Below are 22,367 nucleotides of genomic sequence, written 5' to 3' on the forward strand. Positions count from 1 at the left end.
CAGTTTAGTGAACAACAGGAGTCAGACTCTGAAGTTACCTAGGCTGCCTTGGACAGGAAATATTATTAATAGGAAACCTGGGTGTAAATACCTCAGTTAACACTTTCAGGTACCATGCCCTGAAGTTCTGTAGCTACAGGGAAGACTATGGACACTGGCCAGAACCAATCATAGTCTCCCTTAGTTCTTTTGGATTCCCACCATGCTCCATTGACCATTTTAACCTTAGATGATTTTGAAATCATGAAATTCCTGCCTCTGCTTCCTGAGTACCATGATTACAAGTCTGTGACACCATGCCTGCTTAAGTGGCTTCAACTTCATTTAGTGAGTCATTAGAATGATGGGATGAGTAAGAGGAGCAGTTACACTTAAGTACATTCAAAACCACTAATCTTCATGAGCCTGGGTTTCACCAACTATAGAATAAGGACAGTACTCTTCCCCAGTCCCTTGATGAGTTATAACAGACTCAATGATAAAGAAAAACACAATTGGAAGACAGTGGACTTTAAGGTAAGAACACTGCATTTAATGAGAGCCTTCTTCTGTTACTGGAGTTAGGACCAGAGCCTGTGTCCTGGCTACCCTAACCAGCCAGGCTCAGCTACTCATTCTTATTAAGCCAATTAAAAGAATCAACTTAACAAATTGTGATATGCCCACCTATAATGCAGACACTCTGGAGGCAATGTGGGCAGATCTCCTTGATGTCCTAGGAATCAAGTGAGGTGTTTGTTAAAATAAAAAAAAAGAAAAGAAAAAAGCAAACTACTAATAAAAATTAAAACATGATATTTATTCAGTATGCACAATTTAGAACAATTATGAAGATATAAGGTAATCAATTCATCCTTAGAAGGCAAAAGATATGCACAACTAAGTAATCTAACCAAGCCATATAATAAATTTTCCCCATCCCTAAATCCATCCCCAATTCTCAGCTTTCTCTAGTGCAAGTATTCAGATAAGGACTAAATGTTTCTTCAACAGGAAAGTTTTCTTCTGGAGGACTGTCTTTTCCCAAAATGAGATTCCTGGGGAAATTAGAATTTCATGGGGTCCACTGTTTCACTAGTTGTTAGCCAACAGGAAAGATGCAAATGTCTCTTTAGAATATCCTTATTCCCATCAGGTAGGCAAGTTCCCAGAATGACAGGGTGGGGACTGAAGAGCTTTAAGGTCTATGTGAAGACCATCAAATGGGAGCCTGCAGGGTGCTGTCACTGACAGCTACAGGTAGTTGCCAAAAAAAAGGGGGGGGGGGGAAACAGTGGAAGACTTGGAAGGCACAGACCAACCATACCCATGAAGTTTTACACCTACATGAGGTATTTCTTGTTATTGAAGGGAAGTGTAAAATCTAAAAGGGTTACTTTATTGTTTAAATTCATAGTGCTTCTGTCCAGAGCTTACAGGCACAAACAAAATAAAGAGGGACAACATAATGCTTGAACAGACTGTTGACAGTTGTCAGATTTTTTTCTCCAGAATAAATAATCTTGTGTAACTGAACATAAGTATGTTGGCTAGAGATCTTACCAAATCCTTTATAGTCAGATCAGCTTTGGTATGAGTTCTTTCAGGTTCTCAAAGACTAAAGTGATATGCAAAGCCTTTAACAGATTGATTATACACTAAAGGTTTTCCTCTTGTATGAAGACTACCATGAAGTGCAAAGACTTTACCACACTGACTACATGTTTAGAGATTTTCTCCAGTATGATTTTTTCTCATGACTTCAAAGACTACTGTTACATGCAAAGGCTTAACCACATTGCTTGCATTCATAGTATTTCCTCCAGTATGTGTTCTTTTATGTATTTGAAGGCTACTGTGATGTGCAAAGGCTTTACTACATTGAGTACATTCATAGGGTTTCTCTCCAGTATGTGTTCTTTCATGTATTCGGAGATAATTGTGATGTGCAAAGGCTTTATCACATTGATTACATGTATATGGTTTCTCTCCAGTATGTGTTTTTTTGTGTATTTGGAGACTAGTGTGACGTGCAAAGGCTTTGCCACATTCAGTACATTCATAGGGTTTCTCTCCAGTATGTGTTCTTCTATGTATTTGGAGATAACTATGATATGCAAAGGTTTTACCACATTCAGTGCATTCATAAGGTTTCTCTCCAGAATGTGTTCTTTTATGCATTCGGAGATAACTATTATGTGCAAAGGCTTTACCACATTGATTGCATTTGCAGGTTTTCTCTGCAGAATGTGTTCTTTTATGCATTCGGAGATGCCTGTTATGTGCAAAGGTTTTACCACATTGAGTGCATTCATAGGGTTTCTCTCCAGGATGAATTCTTTCTTGATGCTGAAGACTATAGAAATGTGCACAGGCTTCATCATATTGAAGACATTCATAGGGTTTTTCTCCAGTATGAATTCTTTCATGCCTTTGAAGATGACTATGACGTGCAAAGGCTTCACCACATTCATTACATTTGTAGGGTTTCTCTCCCGTATGTGTTCTTTTATGTACTCGGAGACTATTGTGTTGTGAAAAGGCTTTACCACATTGATAACATACATAGGGTTTCTCTCCAGTATGTGTTCTTATATGTATTTGGAGACTAGTGGGTTGTGAAAAGGCTTTATCACACTGATTACATCTGTAGGGTTTCTCTCCAGTATGTGTTATTTTATGCCTTCGGAGGCTACTAAGATGTGCAAAGGTTTTACCACATTGCTTACATTCACAGGGCTTCTCTCCAGTATGTGTTCTTTTATGTATTCGGAGATAACTGTGATGTGCAAAGGCTTTACCACACTGACTACATTGATTGCGTTTCTCTCCAGTAGGAATTATTTCATGACTTTGAAGATGACTATCATATGCAAAGGCTTTACCACTTTGAGTATATCCACAGGATTTCACTCTAGTGTGATTTCTTTCATGCCTGAAAAGATAATTGACACATGTAAAAACTTTACCAAATACATTATATTCATTTTTACTTAATGAATTAATTTTACAATTTGGTCTAATTATAAAGATGAATCAGATCTTAAAGTTTTATCACTTTGTTTACATTCATAGTATTCTCCTTCATCAAGGGTAGTTTTGTGTCTTTGAAGATACTTGTGATGGCAAAGAGCCTTTCTCATGTCTCACATTTATAGCATCATTTATGTAAGTTTTTACACATGGTTTTTCACAGAGTTGAAGAGAACTGGAAAAACTCAAAACTTTGTCACACTGATTGCACTCATATATTTTCCAGTAATTCACATTTGCATAGTGAATCAGATCAAATGGAAGAATTTCTACATGTCTAATACTCATAGGGCTTTTCTATAGTGTTAAGTTTGTTGATATATTCCCAATGAAGTTGGAAAAACCAATGAACTGTAAACTTGTATCACATTCAACAAGTCTACTTAAAGTGGGGACTACAACATATTATTCTGGGGCAGAGAGAAAGGTATATTGCTTCTTTCCATGTTCACTTGTATTCAGAGGAAAATATGAAATACCTAATAAAGGAAAAATAACTAATAAAAGGTTTCCACAGTGCATTCATACCATTTGTCTTTTGGTTCCTCATACCTGTGGTATAGAGGTCAAGATTTCTCCCCAACAACTTTCTTGATTCTCATAAACTGCCCCCTCATTAAACTTAGAAGGTCCCAACAAGTATAAAAGTAACACCAGCTTTACCATGGACTGTTTGCTTATTAGAAGATTTTGGACATATACTTATCACCTATTCACTATGTGGAACTTTTGGAATATCTGAGTGGTATGAAATGAAATGGATTGGCACTTTACAGCACAGCTGTCATGGGGCTATGATTCAAAAGGTGATATTTGTTGAGGCATTTGTTTTCTTGTCTTCTTTCATATAAGAATGCCTTGCAAACACAAATCAGCTTCTTGACATTGAGGTACATGGTGTTGTGAGAATTTAATAATCACCACTACACTTTAAGGCTGTGCTTATTTCCACTATTACTTTGCCTTAAAACTTGGGGATTTAGCTCAGTGGTAGAGTGCTTGCCTAGCAAGCCCAAGGTTCGATCCTCAGCTCAAAAAACAAAAACAAAACTTCCAGTTCCTATTAAAATTTCTTAAGAGTCACATTTGTGTCCACTTGCACATCAAAATTACCTTCCATGTCTTCTAGATCTTTGACAATGTTCTTCAATATTATGGTCTTCCCAACTGTAGCCTGTAATATAGGAACAGAAAATGTATGACATATTATTGGAAATTATGTATAATTTAAGTTATTGTCTTCAGTGAACCTTAGAACTCTGATTTATTTACCTCATTCTTCCTCTTTCTCAATCAAAATTACAGAGGAGCATCAAGAACAAAAAAGCAGCTGCCCCCTTATTTTAAAAAGTGAAGTAAAATTCAGTCTTACCTATAGTAGTGAGGTTCCTGTAGGTTTCTAGCATCACATCTTTGTAGAGATTCTTCTGGGAAAGATCCAGCAAAGCCCACTCTTCTCGAGTGAAGTCGACATGCACATCATCATAGGTCACTGCATTCTAAAATATCCCATACATGTGTACAACAGAAATCATGATACGAACAGCATTGTAAATGCATGCTTCTTTGACAATATATTTATGTAATTCGGGTGCTTCCCATACTTATTCATTCCCTAACACAGAATTTTGACTGTAATCACCAAGTCACTTCAGAAGGAAACTAATGTAAGAGTGAGAACCCTCAAGTCCTAAGTAATATCTCCCATGGAGACCTTATAGATTGGAGCCCTTATGGCTTCCCTCAAGGAAAATATTCTCACTTGGAATTGAGATAGCACAGTTATAGTTCAAATGGAACTGTAGAAATGATTTCATTTCTACTGTTAAGGAACCTATCCAATAGCATGGAGTTGGAATGTCAAGTTCTCTCTGCAATTTGAAAACTCAGTTCAGATTAATTTATGGAAATTAGCAAGTGCCTTCCACCCTCTTAAAGCATGGAAAGAAAAGTTAAAACAAGCCGGGCGGTGGTGGTGCACGCCTTTAATCCCAGCACTCAGGAGGCAGAGCCAGGCGGATCTCTGTGAGTTCAAGGCCAGCCTGGGCTACCAAGTGAGGTCCAGGGAAAGCGCAAAGTTACACAGGGAAACCCTGTCTCAAAAAACCAAAAAAAGAAAAAAAAATTAAAACAATAAGGATGATAAGTGTACTTTGTCTTTTGGATTAAATCAAAGTCAGCTTTTTTTTTTTTTTCCCCTTTTTTGGTTTTTCGAGACAAGGTTTCTCTGTGTAGCTTTGGAGCCTGTCCTGGAACTCACTCTGTAGCCCAGGCTGGTCTCCAACTCACAGAGATCCGCCTGCCTCTGCCTCCCAAGTACTGGGATTAAAGGTGTGCACCACCACCGCCCGGCTCAGTTTATTCTTTATTCATGCCATGATCATTCAGTGACAACTGAATATATCCCAGACCCTTTGCTTGGTGCTAGAATTACCAGTAAGGATAGTCCCCTGCCCTCTGACTCATGTAGTCCCCCCAAAAGGGAAAGCACTTTGGGGACACACAATGCCCTCAGATGTTCTTGCTGGAACATTCAGGTGCCAGCCTGTATTTGCTTGGAGTTCCCAGAAGCCAGGGGTTTTGCCATGGTTTCTAAGCTCTTCAGATGCCTTTGTGTTGAAGGCTTGGTCCTCACCCTTAGGTCCTGTCAGGAAGCTGTGAAGCCTCCAGCATGACTGGCTCTGTGTCCCATTACATGTTGCTCCTTGGGTGGCTCCCTGGTATCTCTCTCAAAGTCAGCTCTCTCTCTCTCTCTCTTTTTTTTTTCTGGAGCTGAGGACCGAACCCAGGGCCTTGTGCTTGCTAGGCAAGTGCTCCACCACTGAGCTAAATCCCCAACCCCCAAAGTCAGCTCTTTATAGCATGTGTACCACTACCTTATTTACTACTGAAAGGGCCCATACAATGACATCCTAATAATTAGAGCATCACTCGTGTTAATTCTAGTATGTCTTTAAATGTAACCTCTGAAGTTTATACATTCTTAGAGCCAGGCCAGCAGCCTGAATACCAGTGAAGTTGTCAAGGCCATGGCAAGGCTCACCTGTGATGATCCTAGTGCAGAAGCTTGATGAAGGAATATTAAGAAGAACTCGTCGAATGATTGGACTGGTGGTCATTGCTATACTTATGGGAATTATTGCATTGGCTACTACTGCTACAACAGCAGGACTAGCACTTCATAAAGAAATTCAAATGGCTGAGTTTGTTAGAGTGGCAGAGGATTCCACAAAACTTTGGATGCAACAGAATAAAATAGACAGTGGGGAAGTTAATGAAATAGCTGATTTGAGACAAGCTGTTATACTTTTGTAAAATATTAAGGGAACAGATAAAATCAAAATGTGACTGGAATGTTACATCCTATACCTTTAAAGGTTCAATAACAGCGAGTATGACTGGGAAAAGGTTCAGATGCATTTAATGGGTCACCCTAATTCTTCTCAAATGATTTATGATTTACAGCAAGAAATTAAGGAAACTTTTGCAAAAAAGTTACCTGATGTGACAGGAATGATGTTATGGAAAGCCTTACAGATACTTTAGCCTTGTTCAATCATGTAAATCACTTTAATAGATTTCTTCTTTTAGAGGTTGTTATCCTTGTTCTAGCAATAATAACTTTATTGGCTTTAAAATGTATTTTGGCTTACTTGCATAAGATTGTAAAACAAAAGGATAGAGACAGGCTGTATTTACTGTAAGGCTACATAATCTCCAACATAACTAATTGTAGCTTAAACAGACCGGGGAGATGTACCAGGAGTGCCTGCAGAGCACTGCAGCTGGCTTAATTTTGGAGTGTTAGCACCTGGGCTTTGATCTGCCTTTTGAGACTGCTATCTTTTGTGTCCTCTATCTTCTGTTTGAAGTATGTAAATCTTATCTGGGTTCTTCCTGAAAAGTTCAAAACCTATATAAAACTTGTTTGTAGAAAAATTCAGAAAGCCAAGAGGTTCTGTGACTGAAGACTGTTTTGACATTTGACTCCTTTGTGGGGCTTGAGACAAGAAGTTTTGGTGTGCAGAAATTGACTGGCTAAGGTGTAACTAGTATAAAGATAAAAAAGCCTTTTGTGAAGCAACAGGCAGTCAGTTCACCAGAAGCTGAATTTTCTGCCTGCAGCAAAAGCCAAAGTCCACCCTAAAATGACTCTCTGTCTTTCACTGAACACCTGACACTACAAGTGGGCTCAATTTCCAGTACTTATATGGGGACTCAACTACCCATTACTCCAAGTTCAGGGGTCCTGAGGCTATCTTCTGACTGCTGTGAGGTCAAGGCACACATGTGGCGCATGTTGATGCTTACAGGCAAAATACTCATATTCATTCAAAAAATTTCAAAATATATACAACAGGTAGGAAGAACGCCATATAACTGCAATCCAATAACTCAAAGATTCAGGCACTACTGACGTCATGAATACATGCTATCTTGGGAAACAGAATGATGCCCTCTGCCAAATTTCAAAATTCAAGATGTGGATAAAGATCACCACAGCAGCATATGCTTGACATGTACAAAAACCATCATTTCAGACCCATCAGCAAATAATATGAAGACAAAAAAAGAGCCAGGTATGTTGGCCCACTTTTAATACCAGCACTTGGAAGCCAGAGTAAAGTGGATCCCCAAGTTGGAGACAAGTATGATTTACATTCCTACATTCAGGACAGCCAAGGCTATACTGAGAAACTTTGCCTTCAGCCAGGCAGTGGTGGCACATGCCTTTAATCCCAGGACTTAGGAGGCAGAGGCAGGCAGATCTCTGTGAGTTTGAGGTCAGCCTGGTCTACAGAGGGAGTTCCAGGACAGGCTCCAAAGTTACACAGAGAAATTCTGCTTCGAAAAACAACAAAAAAGGAAACCTGTCTTCAAAAACAAACAAACATATAAAAACATCAGGGCAGCAAAATGGTTTAGCACTGAATAGCAATCGCTTCGAATGTATCCTTTGTGACTTAGGGATAGAGTCTAAAATGTGGTAATCAGGACCCAGCCATACCACTCTTGGGCATATACCCAAGGAATGCTCAATCATACCACAAAGATACATGCTCAACTATGTTCATAGTAGCACTGTTTGTAATAGCCAGAACCTGAAAACCACCTAGATGCCTATCAACCGAAGAATGGATTAAGAAAATAAGGTACATATACACAATGGAGTACTACTCAGCAGAGAAAAACAATGACAGCATGAAATTTGCAGGCAAATGGATGGAACTAGAAAATATCATCCTGAATGAGATAACCCAAACCCTGAAGGACAAACATGGTATGTACTCACTCATAAGTGGACACTAGATATAAAGCAAAGAACAATCAGACTGCAAGCCACAGAACCAGGGAGGCTACATAGCAGGGGGACCCTAGGATGACTGTGGCTTATAATAAGTTTTGGTTTTACTCAATCACTGGTCAAGCCTCAGTGAAACACTTCACTATTAGGATAAGAATTTATACTGTATCAAGCTGATAATAGAAAAACAAACAAACAAACAAACAAACAAATAAATAAATAAATAAAAAGGGGGGGAAAAAGAACTGCCTTAGCTGTATCTTAAAATTTGTGGTAAGTTTTGCTTTCATTTTCATTTGACTCAGGGCCTTTTTAATTTCCTCCCAGATTTCCTCTGTGACCTAAGGAAATTTGTTCAGTCTTCATGTTTGTATGGTTTTTGTAATTCTTCTTCCAGTGACTATAGTTTTATTGTACTATGATCTGACAAAATACAAAAAAATTATTTCTTGGGCTGGAGAGATGGCTCAGCGGTTAAGAGCACTGGTTGTTCTTCCAGAGGTCCTGAATTCAATTTCCAGCAACCACATGGTGGTGCACAACCATCTGTAATGAGATCTGGTGCCCTCTTCTGGCCTGCAGGCACACATGCAGGCAGAACACTGCATACATAATAAATAAATAAATCTTTTAAAAAAATTATTTCTTAAAAAAATAAAAAATAAAAAAATAAAATGGCGGTAAAGACACGACAAAACAAGAAGGAAGTTGGCTGATCAGTTTCAACCACAACATAGGAGACACAAAAAACAGGAAATGGGTTGAAGCTATAGACACTCAAATCCTATCCTAAATGGGGAATTTCATCCAGAAAGTCTCCTCCTACAAAGGTTTCCATAAGTAGCCCCAGAGAAAGTCACCAAGAGAAGACAAGTGTTCAAATACATCATCCTTACTGGGAGGTTTTTCAGTCAATCAACTACATTCTGACCCAGGTCAGACTTACGGTCATCTCTCCAAGCTTATGGCCATCATTCTGAGCAGACTTGTGGTCATCCCATGATGAAAATGCATTTAGTCTAACTTCAGTGATTCTCATAGTCTGCAACAGTCCCTACACTATTCCAATGCCCTAAGTCACTTCTGACACTCAATGCAATCTCTTGACTGTGACATCTTGTAAAATCAGAAAACACATTACATCTTTCCAACATACAGAATACTCATTCCCATTCCAAAATATAGGAATGGGAACATAGTGAGGGAAGACTGGGCCAAGGCAAGACTGAAACCCATCAGAGCAAATGCCAAATCCTGTACCTTTGTGTGAGAAACAGGAGGCTTCAGTAACAAAGGGCTTAGTTGGCCCTATGTCCGGAATCTTTCATACACCTCTCTCTTTGATTACTTCCACTCCCTATATGCAGCTTTCTGTGGCAGATGTCTCATAGCTTAGGAATCTCAACACCTTGTGGTCTGAAAATGCAACCCAGGCTTCATTCTCCTATCTTCATACAATGAACTCTAACAGTCTATTCATTGGGACTCTGACTTTGCCAAACATACATGCCTGCAACAGTGCTGAACTGAAACTACTGAATAAGAATCCATGACCTTAACTTTTTCATCTTTCTTGTTTCTACAACAAGCACAACATGGGAGATCCTGTTAAGTTTGGCTTCTAAATTAGGATGGATCCTACTATTCTTAGATCACAGTTGCAACAGGTTCTGTAGGAAGTTGCTTCCTGGGACTAGGAATCACTTTGCCTACTCCACCCATTAATTGAAGGCTTAGCAGGATGGAGTGTTACTTTTAGGGTACCTTGCTAGGCTTCCACTGTAGAGCAAGGGCCTTCCTGCCTGTTTCAGCACGTGACTGCCATCTGAAACTACCTAGAGCTACTTTTATCTACAACCCACAGATTGTTCATTTATTTCTGCCCCACATGTTCCTTTTTGACATTGTAGTCCTGAATGAGTCACCATTAATGACCATCCAACAGACTCAACATTCCATCTAAGAAATCAGCCCATTATTATTTTTTAATTCTGTCTTACTCAGTTTCACATGGCATTAACAGAGTAATAAAGATTTGGGACCAAATTACCACAGAATGATCCCTAGTTTAATTTTCCATGGACTCTATTTCCCACTAAAACCCTATGACCTTGAGTTCCTCTTTGTGCATTACTCTCAACATTCCCATCTCCCTGGTCCTATAAGAACAGTCAATTAAATTCTATGCACAGCTTTCTATGGCTTTAGCCATCTAAAGTCCTGGTATCTCCACATTCCTCCAAAAGACAACATTCCAGTTTCTGCCCAGCAACATAACCACTTTTGTTGTGCCATCTTTTATTCTAACTTGCTTCTCTGCTTCTGTGATTAAATCCTCTAACCAAAAGCATCTCAGGTAATGAACAGGCTGATTCTGTCAGATCATATGCTATTGTGGAAGATTAGAATAGAAAATCAAGCTAGAAGATGAAGGGGAAAACCACTGGCAAACATTGTTTCCTGGCTTTCTCTCTTCCTTGGTCAGTGTCCCATCCTCAGCTAGTTCTCTTATCCAGCACAGGCCCACTTGCTTAGTGATATTGCTACCCTCAGTGGAAGAGCCTTCCCATATCAATCATCAATCAACACAATCTCTCACAGGCATAGCAACCGATCATTTTGATGGGGGCACACCCTCAAGCGAGGCTCACTCAGATGACTACAGAACCTGAAATGTTGACAACTGAACCTAATTAGGACACATAACAATAATATATGAGACAGTTTTAAAAACTCAAAACCAATATGTTAACCATATCATCATTTAAAGTAGCAAAACCCCAAACTTTGATATTGCAACACCTGGAAAAAATAGATGTGCCAAGAAATGAGGAGAGAAGAGCCTTTAGCATCAAGAAAAAAAGGTAAAACTGTTTCTCCATAGAAAGTCCCCAAACCACCAAAACTCAAGGACCTCATAACGTAGTATAACAAATTTTCTGAATACAAAAATTGGTGAAGATCCATCAAATATTTTCCAGAAAAATAACAATATAATTAGACTATAATTAATAAACGCACACATATAGATGGCGCCACTGATAAAAGGAGAAACAAAGACAGAACTACAAGTTTAACATGGCCTCTGAAACAAGAAATACAAGATTCTAACCAAAATCAAAATCAAAAGTCACTGGCCAGCACTCACCCTGTGCACTCAGAGGGGCTGTCCCACCAAAACTGGACAGATTCATATGAAGCTTTCTGATGTTTCAACATTGGAGAAAATAATTCTGACTACTAAAAGTATCTCATTCCCTTATGATAAACCCAGGGTGTCTGTTACGATCATTAGGGAACTATTTTGTTTCCTATCTTTGAAGACTGAAGGTAAGGCTGCACCAGAGTGAGGAAAAGTAAACTTTTAAAAACAAAATGCGCTGAGCGGTGGTGGTGCACGCCTTTAATCCCAGCACTCGGGAGGCAGAGCCAGGCGGATCTTTGTGAATTCGAGGCCAGCCTGGTCTACCAAGTGAGTTCCAGGAAAGGCACAAAGCTACACAGAGAAACCCTGTCTCGAAAAACAAAAATAATAAAAATAAAAATAAAAACAAAATGCAAGATAACAATGTATGATTTGTATTATACACCCAAACCAACTTGTTTGGCTCTGACTGTCAGAAGATTTTTGAAAACAAGTCTATGACCATCCTTATGTGTCTGTTTGGATGTGTAAAGAAGAATGTCTTCCATGTGTATACAGGTGCCACACCAGAAGGTGTAAGATACCCTGGATCTGGAGTAGCAGGGGGTTATGAGCCTCGCAACCTGGGTGTTGGTATCCGAACTGATATCAACTCAGGTCAACCCCAAGAATAATACTTGCTAAGTGACCTGCGCAGCCCACATAGTACTTTTTTTTTCCCAATAAACTGAAAGTCTTTCACAGTTTTAACAAAAACAAAAACCCAAATAAAGAAGTATGTAAACAAGCCCTACGAATCTGATGCCTCAGTATCAAGATATTGAATATGGGACCAACTAGGCTGTCCACGGGTATTCACCACTCTCCATTAACAGAGACCCAATATTCAGGGTTGCCACTAGCATTGCAACACAACACAGGCTGAGGTCTCCCCTATCCTCTGTTCATGCATCCTATGGATCCCACAGACCATCCCTACCTGCCCTTTCCTTTCTGCCCCATCTCTGTGTTCCAGCCACCAGCTTGCGCAGACACCCTCTGCTCAACCACAGGCCATGCCTGCCAGAAGACTAGGTAGACTGTCTAAAGATCTACCCTATGTTTGTTACCATAGACCCAATTCTCACAGTTGCCCTCAGCACTGGAACAGAATATTAGGGGTACCTTCCTCTCATTCTGTCCACACCACCTGTGGATCCCTCAGACAATCCCCATTTGCCTCATCTCTTTGTGCCAGCACCCAACTCAGGCAGCCACCCCCTGATCAGCAATATGCCATGCCTGCCAGAAGACCAGGTAGGTTATCTGAAGATCTACCACACTGTTACCCCAGACACAATTTTCACAGTTGCCCCTAGCACAGGAATAGAACATTAAAGGCAGCTTCCCCTTCCCCCTCCACACCTCCTGTGGATTCCTAAGATGTTGTCCCCCAGCCTCCAACAGCAGCAAGCATTTCCCCCATGAACACACCAGCCAAGCAGGCCAGTAAAAAAGACAACACTTGAGTCGCAAGCCAGACACAGAGGAAGCGAGATGTAAAATTACTGGTAAGCCACAAACAACGTGGCAACTTATACATTAGTAGAAATGGGTTAACTTAAGATATAAAAACTAGATAGCAAGAAGCCTGCCACGACCATACAGTTTATAAGTAATATAAGTCTCTGTGTGTTTACTCAATTGGGTCTGAGTGGCTGTGGGACTGGCGGGTGAGAGAGATTTTTCCTGATCGTGGGCAGCTGTGGAAGTGGATATACCCTTGAAGGAGGGCTGGAGCTAACCCTAGCACACACAGTATCTTATGCAGACCTTGTGAGGTTCATGAAAGCTAAGTACTGAGTTAGAAGCAGCCCCAGACTTGAACAATGAGCTGTGGGAAATAGAGCAAGGAAATGGGAGAAAGTAGGGGAGGCTCTAATTAGGACTGGAGAGGGAAATAACTACAGAGGAAGATAAATGTAGTCTTCACCCACCACTCATCAAGGAAACTTCTCTTTGCAACAGATGGAGACCATCACAGAAAACTACAACCAATCAAAATGCAGAGTTGTGGAGCCCAAACCTGATGGATACATCAATAAACCCACTCCTGAACCTAAGGCTCAGGGGACTTTGAGGAAGAGGGGAGAGAAAGATTGTAAGAGCCAGATGATCAGGGAGTTTGCTGTGAGACTGTGTCTCTAAGAATGCCATAAATTACACTCATAAAGTCTCACCAAGATGACTACCAAAACATGAGATGAACAAGGATTACAACGGACATGCCATAGTGAACGGGAAAAGAGGTCCCAACCCTACCCAGAGAACAACAGACACCTAAGGATACTGATAGTGGAAGAATAGTCTTTCCCAGGACAAAGCATACCAATTGATTGTCTGATGCCAAATGGTCAGCCCTGAAAACACACGTAGAAGTAACATTATATAGACTGAGCAGGTTATATTTAGAAATATATATGTATATACATATACAAGTATGCTATAACAACAGCAACAATTAATGAAAAAGAGAGGTCACGGATTTAAAAGAGAACATGGAGGATCAGGAGGGAGCAAAGGGAAGGAAAAATTTATGTAATTATATTATCACCTCAAAAATAAAAAGAAGTATTAAAAAAAAAAAAAAAAAAGACAACACTCAGCACAAATACTCTCTAAAAATCCAGAGAGAAAGCAAAAATCTAGGAACAAAACTCCAACCCAACCAAGACAAAACCAGAATTCAGCAACTAGACTTATAATCAATCCAAACCCAGATGCCTAGATATCAGCTTATGAACATAATCAGTCAGGGCATTATGTCACTAATGAGCCCAACTATCCTACCACAGTAGGTCTTGAATATTACAACATAGCTGAAGCACAAGAAAAAGACCTTAAAACCAACTATATGGTGATTGAAGTCCTTAAAGTGGAAATGAATGCCTTAAGAAAAATACAAACAATTAGAGGGAATCAACAAATCCCTCAAAGAAAGCCAGGAAAACACAAACAACTGGAGGAAAACAATAAATCCCTTAAATAAAGCCAAGAAAACACAAAATTGAAAGAAACAAAACTGTAAAAGACCTGAAAATGGGAATAGAAGCAATAAAGAAAACACAAACTGAAGGAGTCTTAGAAATGAAAAATTTAGGACTGCAAAGAGGAACTGCAGAGGTGAGTATCACCAACAGAACACAGAGATGGAAGAGAGAATCTCAAGCATTGAAGATACAATAGAAGAAACTGTTACATCAGTCAAAGAAAACATTAAATCTAAAAATTATCATGCACAAAATATCCAAGAAATATGGAAAACTATGAAAAGACTAAGCCAGAGGAAGAATATAAACTCAAAGGTCCAGAAAATAGTTTCAACAAAATCATAAAAGAAAATTTTCCTAACCTAAAGGAGGTACCTATCAAGGTACCAGAAGCATATAAAACACCAAATAGATTGGACCAGAAAAGAAAGTCCTCTTGCCACATAATAACCAAAACACTTAACAGAGAGAACAAAGAAAGATTAAAAGCTGTAAAGGAAAAAGATCAAGTAACATACAAAGGCAGACCTATGAGAATTACACCTGACTTCTCAATGGAGACTCTAAAAGCCAGAAGGGTGTCGGATACAAGTCCTGTAGACTCTAAGAAACCACAGATCCTAGCCCAGATTACTATATCCAGAAAATTTTCATTCACCATTAATGAATAAAATAAGATATTCCGTGATAAAGTCAAATTTAAACAATATCTATCTATAATGCAGCCCTACTGAAGGTACTAGAAGAAAAAATCCAACCCAAGGAGGTTAACCACACACATGAAAACACAGGAAATAATCTCTTATCAGCAACACCAAAAGAAGGGAAGCACACACAAACACAAACACTCACTCAGATACATACACACTAACAACACAGGAATTAACAATCATTGCTGATTGATATCTTTCAATAACAATGGCCTCAATTCCCAAATAAAAGATGCAGATTAACAGAATGAATGCAAAAACAGGGTCCATCCTTCTACTGCACATAAGAAACACACTTCAACATCAAGGATAGACATTACCATAAGGTAAAGGGCTGGAAAAAGATATTCTAAGCAAAAGGACCCGAGAAGCATGCAGGTGCAGTCATTTAAATATCTAACAAAATAGAATTCAAACAAAAATTAATCAAAAGAGATGAGAAAGGACACTACATATACATTAATGGGAAAATCAACCAAGATGGCATTTCAAATCTTAACATCTATGCCACAAACATAAGGTCACCCACCCACCTTGGTAAAAGAAACACTTCTGCAGCTTAAATCACACATTGATCCTCACACACCAATAGTGAGAGACTTCAATACCCACTCTCAACAATGGACAGGTCCTTCAGACAAAAAAAAAAAAAAAAAAGAGAAATGCTGGAGCTAACTGACATTATAAACCAAATGAAACTAAATGATATTTACAGAACATTCCACTCAAATATAAAAAAGGTATATTCTTCTTAGCACCTCAGAAAACTTTCCCCAAAATTGATGACATACTCACGCACAATGCAAGTCTCAACGGATAAGAAAAAAACTGAAATAATCAATTACATTCCTATCAGAATACCATGGATTAAAACTAGACATAAACAACAGCAGAAACAACAGAAAGCTTACAAACTCTTGGAAACTAAACAACTCTCTATTGAATGGCTACAGGGTCAACAGTAATAAAGAAATTAAAGACTTTCTAGAATTCAATGATAATGAATACACAACATACCCAAATTTTGGGGACACAATGAAAGTGGTGCTAAGAAGAAAGTTCACATCACTAATTACCGACATTAAAGAAAATGGCAGAAATCTCACACTGGCAACTTAACAGCACACCTGAAAGCTCTGCAACAAGAAGTAATGTTGATAAACATTTCATACATTTTATACAGGACAACTGAAGAGAGAAAGACACCTGAGGGTGTAATGAAGCCTTAAAGGGACAGGGAGGTCAGCCTCAGTGGAATGAACCCAAAGCAGCCTTGCAGAAGCATTTTTATTGATTTTTATTGATACAAAGGGTATTTTTTTAGCAAGTCAGTCTTCACAAATCAGAACCTTTGATGTAATCTAAGAGTTGTCTGAATACATTACCCAAGCAATTCTCAGTCATTATAAGACTTCTTGGTTTGCCAGAAATGTCTTGTGACTGAAGGCTTTAAAGCTCCTACAGGAAAGACAACTCAATAAATCTCGGATAACAATTACTGATTATTTACAAAACATGACCACAAGCCTAAGTGAGCCATCACTCTGGAGTTTCCACCAGGTACAGTAGCTATACTAAATTTCACACTACAAAGTAAGCTTAACAGAAAGGAGTAGACAGCAAGAAACTATCCAATTGAGGGTTAAAGTCAACAAAATAGAAACAAAGAGAACACTGCAATGAGTCAATGTAACACAGAATTGGTTCTTTGAGAAAAATCAACAAGATAGACAAACTCTTATCCAAACTAAGAGATCAGAAATGAACAGTGTGATATAACAACAGGCACCAAGGAAATACAAAGAATCATAAGGGCATACTTAAAAACCTGTAGTCTACCAAATTGGAAAATACAAAAGAAATAAATAATTTTGTGATAGGTACTATTAACTAAAGTTCAATCAAGATCAGATAAACAATTTAAACTGACCTATAACCCCTAATGGAATAGAAGTCACATGTCTCCCGACCATAAAAGCTGAGGACCAGAAGGTTTTAGCACAGAATTCTACTAGACTTTCAAAGAAGAGTTAATGAAAATAAAGTTTATTTTCACTTTTTTTCTGAATTAAATCACACATGCCAGTAATCCTCAAATTATTCCACAAACTAAAAACAGAAGGAACATTGCCCAATTCATTTTATGAAAGTAGAATTACCCAGATACCCAAACCAAATAAAGACTCAACAAAGAAAATTACATACCATTTACCCTCATGAATACTGATGCAAAAATATTTAGTAAAATACTTGCAAACAGAATACAAGAACATATCAAAAAGATCATCCACAGTGATCAAGCAGGCTTCATCCCAAGGAGGCAGAGATGGTTCAACATATGAAAATCAGTAAATGCTATCCACCTGCCTTCTATCAATTTATTCATAAAATTTTTCACACAAAACTGAATGTGGAATGCAATATTCAGAACTCCTAGAAACTAGACCTTCAGTTTTCCAATCTATCTTCCCACTGCACATTAACAGTAATACTTGTGTGTGGGCACTGGACAGTGCTATCACAAATATCACCAGTTCCTATAGCTAGGGCTGTAGAGCCTCCCCCACCCCCAGGGAATCCACATTCAGGGAGGCTCAGAAGCTAAGGGCCACTGTCCAGCCTACCACATGGACAAACAGAACCACAGTGTGGCTCACAATTCATTCTACTCCAAGAAGCTTGAACTTGGATAGTTCAGTCAACCTGTTTGCTTGCTATTCCTGGTCTGGAGTCAGTGGCCCCCACACTCACCATAGCATGGTTTGTGGTCTCCCTCACATTTCCCTAGAAAGAAGTAGAGAGAATCGTGGGAAGAATCTGCATGCTGCCTATCACTAGAGCTCCTGACTGCTAAGCCTTCTCAGAGTTCCTCAATAGCTAGGACCACCCAGCTGGGCCTCAGGACAGCAGCGGCTCCCCGAAGGGGTGAACAGAAATCAAATGACTCTGACATCACAGACCCTCTCAGCTCTGCCCTTCCTCCCCAGAAAACAGGGCCCTAGTCTGGGAAATCTGTAGTTTAGCAGAATCGTCCATTCTCCCAGAACACTTTCTGTTACTCTTCCAGTGCACATTCCATTACACACTCAGTGTCCAGTGCAGTCAACCCATTGCTTCATACCGGGGAAGCCTTATAATCAAACATAAATCACACTCAAACAGTAACTGTTGTTAAAGCAAAAAGAGGCCATCAATTGAAAAACAATGAAGAGTCTATGGGAGGGCTTGGAGGCAGAAAAGATATGGTGGAAATGATGTAATCATAATTATACCAAAAAATGATAAAAAGTTGAAGCCTGGTGGTGGTGGTGCACTCCTTTAATCCCAGCACTCGGGAGGCAAAGCCAGGCAGATCTCTGTGAGTTCGAGGCCAGCCTGGTCTACAGAGTAAGATCCAGGACAGGCACCAAAACTACACAGAGAAACCCTGTCTCAGGGGGAAAAAAAATTACACCAAAAAAACGAAAAAAAGTTGAAACAGGCTTTATGGTCATGTGTTCCAGAGACTAGGGACTTATAGAAAAGCACACCAAGTATTACTCATGCCATTTATCTTGGACTGTACATCTTAAAGTGAACAATACAGTCATGTTAGGCAGGGCCACACTGTTTTACCCAGATCTTCTATTTTGTTTGAACTAGTGTAACTACTGTAATTTTGTTTCACAAGAACTTCAGTTCTGTATTCAGATTTTTGATTGACTGGTCTGTGGACAAGAGAAATGGGGGTCAGGACATTTATCAATCATCTAAAATTGATCACCTCACTACTCACTGCTAATGTCAACTACTGTCACAAGAGGAAAGCTTTCACCCTTCTTGCCCATCCCTTTCTGTGCTATGACTACCACCTGCTTTACAGCTGGTCAGTGAATGCAATTCTTACACAGGTCCCACTTCAACTGTAAGTTTCTAATAAAAGTCAGAAAGAGTGGGGGACACTCATTAGCTGGTCTATTTTTCCATCTCACAGACCAGTCAAAGCCCAGCCTGGAAGGAGTTATAGGACTGTCTTTCCAGCCCTGGGCAGCAGAGGCAGGATTAAATGTTCACAGCAATTCTCAGTTACATAGTGTGAGACAAGCATGAGCTACAGGAGACATTGATTTAAACCAGTGGTTCTCAACCTTCCTAATGCTGTGACTTTTTAATACAGTTCTTCAGGTTGTGATGAAGACCCAATTATAAAATTATTTTCACTGCTACTTTATAATTATAACTTTGCTACTGTTATGAACTGTAACATAAATATCTGTGTTTTCTGGTGGTTTTGGGCAACCAAGATGTTTGATGCCCCTAAAGGTAGCCTCGACCCCACAGGTTGAGGACTGCTGCTCAAAATTGATATATATAAATAAATGAATAAACAGCACTTTAGAAAAATAGAATGAAATTCATAATGATCGAGAAACATAGAAAAATAAAACAATAGAGATTAGACCAGTAATTCATTTAAAGAAAATAAAATTGGCGGTGGTGGCGCACACCTTTAATCCCAGCACTTGGGGGGCAGAGCAGGCAGATCTCTGTGAGTCAGAAGCCAGCCTGGTCTACAGAGTGAGTTCCAGCACAGCTAGGATTGTTACACAGAGAAACCCTGTCTCAAAAAAAAAACAAAACAAAACAAAAGAAAATGAAATTGATAAAATGATATCAATACATGACCTTTTTTTTTTTTTTTGGTTTTTTGAGACAGGGTTTCTCTGTGTAGCTTTGTGCCTTTTCTGGAACTCACTCTGTAGCCCCGGCTGGCCTCGAACTCGCAGAGATCCGCCTGCCTCTGCCTTCCAAGTGCTGGGATTAAAGGCGTGTGCCACCACCACCCAGCTTGACTTTTTAAAATTATAAAAATTGAAAGGACATTAGACTACCCTGACTTTGAAACAGAGTAGGCACTTCCCTGGTAGAGAGAATGCCATTAATAAGACATTGTATGACTTTGTCCCATGTAAAATGTTAGCTGCTGAGTGTTGTAAACTGACACAGATTTACAGACAGTGGTCTATGTCTCAAACCTCTGAGCTGACTCAACTGTGTCAATCAGGATTGCACATATCTGCATAGGAGAGTTTCCTAACTGGAAACTGAATACTCAGTAGCTACCCTCCCTAAATTGTACACCCACCATTGCTGTCTGTGTTCATTCACATGGAAGGAATCAATTCATTGAGAGAAATTGTACAGAAAGTCACTCACCATGCCCCTTCTTTATGATGGAGACCCCTGCAGCTCACTGCTTTAAACTTCAGCCTCTGATCTGGCTGTTGTCTAGTCTGTTTCTCCCTGCAGTGTGCACAGTACACTGTTCCTCCTCTTCTGGTCTGAAGGGAGAAGCCCTGCTCCACACACAAATCCTTTTCCTGTCGCTGCAATGGACAGTCCACTATGTGACTCAAACTGGTCATTTTAGAACTCTGTGGTGCTACAGACCTGTAATCCAAGAATTTAGGGTGTTTAGTCAGGAGGACAGCCAGGGCAAAGCCCTGTAGGGATGCAGACAGGGTTCAAGTCCACCTCAATCAGCATAGGAGACCTTGACTAAAAGCCTCTTTTCAAAAAGGCTGAAGATAGAGCTGTTCTAGAATTAATATACCTTCATGGCACACCAGGACTTAATGTTGGTTGTGACTCTGTAATGGTTCCTTGAGCAGCAAGTTAGAGGCTTGTTCTTTAATGGGGGGGGGGGGGGATGGCTTTTGGCTGGTTGTAAATCAGGGCTGTCTAAGTCGTGGGAATTGTAGTTTAAGCACTCTATAATCCTGGTGAACAAACAAACATTTACATTTTATCATACTGATCTCTAACAGGCACGGTTTGCAAACTAATTAACTTTGGGGAATTGGGAGGCAGCCCTCCCTTGGCTAAATTCTACTTTGTGTGACTTAATGTCTCCTAAGCATTGGTAAGTCCTAATACCATCAATTCTATTATCATCAATACTTCTACATCACAGTTTGACAGTGGAGTGCTACTCTACACAGGAGATATTGTTTACAAGCTCCACAAAATTAACTCCAGACGGATCCTAAACCTAAACGTTCAACGTTAAAAATGCAGAACTTCTGGAAGATACTAAAGAGAGCAGGGCTCTCCGAGTTGGTTAGATCTGTCTTCCACAAAGACAATACGAGCACTACCGGCTCCAGCTTCACAATGACGACAACGAGGATATTTCTAAGTACAGTCCCGCTCCCAATGCTTTGCGCAATCAGCCTGAGCAGTGAAGTTATTCAGAGGCTGCCTACCCAACCCAGGGAGTTGAAAGGACCACGCAAGACGGACCACGCAGGACCGCCCGCGCAGGACCGCCGGGTCAGGAACACGCTGAACTCTGCATCTGCCCGCTGGCTCCCACACAGCCCCGGGAAGGACGCAGCACAGCGGCTAGCTGGGCTCAAGCGAGCGCTCCTCCCAGGCTGGGGACAGCGGCCCCTTCTCACCAATGGCGGGCCACACCTCCCCATCTGGGGACAGCAACCCCTCACTCACCATGGTGCAGCTGCCGGACTCCCCAGAGCTCTTCCCACAGCCGAGCCAAAGGCGCAGCACAGGGTACAACTTCCGCCTTCCTTAGCACACCGCACAATTTCCGACTTACTCTGCAGAGGGGCTGAGCCAAAAGCCGGTTTTCCCGGAAGAACCCTCCCATCTTGCTGACGGGTCCGTCGGAGGCTCTGATTGGCTAGTGAGGCCTGAGTGACAGGAGTGCTTCTCCTTGGGACCAGGAGAACCGAAGGGACACAGCACAGTGATTCCCAGCCCTGGCTTCTACACCAAGCACAAACATATCCCAGATTGGATACAGATTTCTGCCAATTACAACAGCAAGTTTCTTGTTAATATAAACCAATAGGTTCAATTTTTAAAAGGAAGTGCACAAATTCAAGAGGAGGCTAATCAGACAATATAGCACAAGGGGAACACCATGTATCTCAAGAACATGATGAACAAAGTTCACAGTGGCCCTGGGACTGATAACCATAGCCCAATGTGTGTAAACAGTTAGGTTCTCAGGATCTGAAGCAACCACTTCCCAAAGGCCCTGAGTCCATATCATAACCAGCTCTCCCAAGCAAATTCCAGGTTTTAGAGAAGGAGCCCTGTTTTTGCATTACATTAGGGCCTTAGAGAAAGCTCCCAAGGCCTAAGCAGGCTGCCAAACTCAG

General features: G+C 40.2%; 1 protein-coding gene across 3 annotated transcripts; it reads right to left on the minus strand.

The window, feature by feature from the left end:
• Nucleotides 1–778: 778 nt before the first annotated feature.
• Nucleotides 779–22,079, minus strand: LOC118597720 (zinc finger protein 431-like). 3 transcript variants are annotated; one of them, XM_036209405.1, is made up of 4 exons: nt 21,691–22,079; nt 4,385–4,511; nt 4,126–4,186; nt 779–2,914 (listed from the first exon to the last, which is right to left on the minus strand). In XM_036209405.1, the coding sequence occupies exons 1-4, from the start codon at nt 21,691–21,693 to the stop codon at nt 1,705–1,707; spliced, it is 1,401 nt and encodes a 466-aa protein (XP_036065298.1). In that variant the 5' UTR covers nt 21,694–22,079; the 3' UTR covers nt 779–1,704. The 3 variants fall into 3 exon arrangements, with proteins under 3 accessions (XP_036065298.1, XP_036065297.1, XP_036065299.1); XM_036209404.1 differs by lacking the exon at nt 21,691–22,079 and adding an exon at nt 20,398–20,873; XM_036209406.1 differs by lacking the exons at nt 779–2,914; nt 21,691–22,079 and adding an exon at nt 20,398–20,873 and having other exon boundaries at nt 4,122–4,186.
• Nucleotides 22,080–22,367: the final 288 nt, after the last annotated feature.

The sequence above is a fragment of the Onychomys torridus genome, chromosome 17 (assembly GCF_903995425.1).
Source record: "Onychomys torridus chromosome 17, mOncTor1.1, whole genome shotgun sequence".
NCBI classification, from domain to species: Eukaryota; Metazoa; Chordata; class Mammalia; order Rodentia; family Cricetidae; genus Onychomys; species Onychomys torridus.

What these genes read in the sequence shown, in the direction of transcription:
- LOC118597720 (XM_036209405.1), bottom strand. An exon ending in CAGGAACCTCACTACTATAG is followed by an intron (nt 4,187 to 4,384) that starts GTAAGACTGAAT and finishes CCTATATTACAG; the next exon opens with GCTACAGTTGGGAAGACCAT. An exon ending in AGATCTAGAAGACATGGAAG is followed by an intron (nt 2,915 to 4,125) that starts GTAATTTTGATG and finishes TTATCTTTTCAG; the next exon opens with GCATGAAAGAAATCACACTA.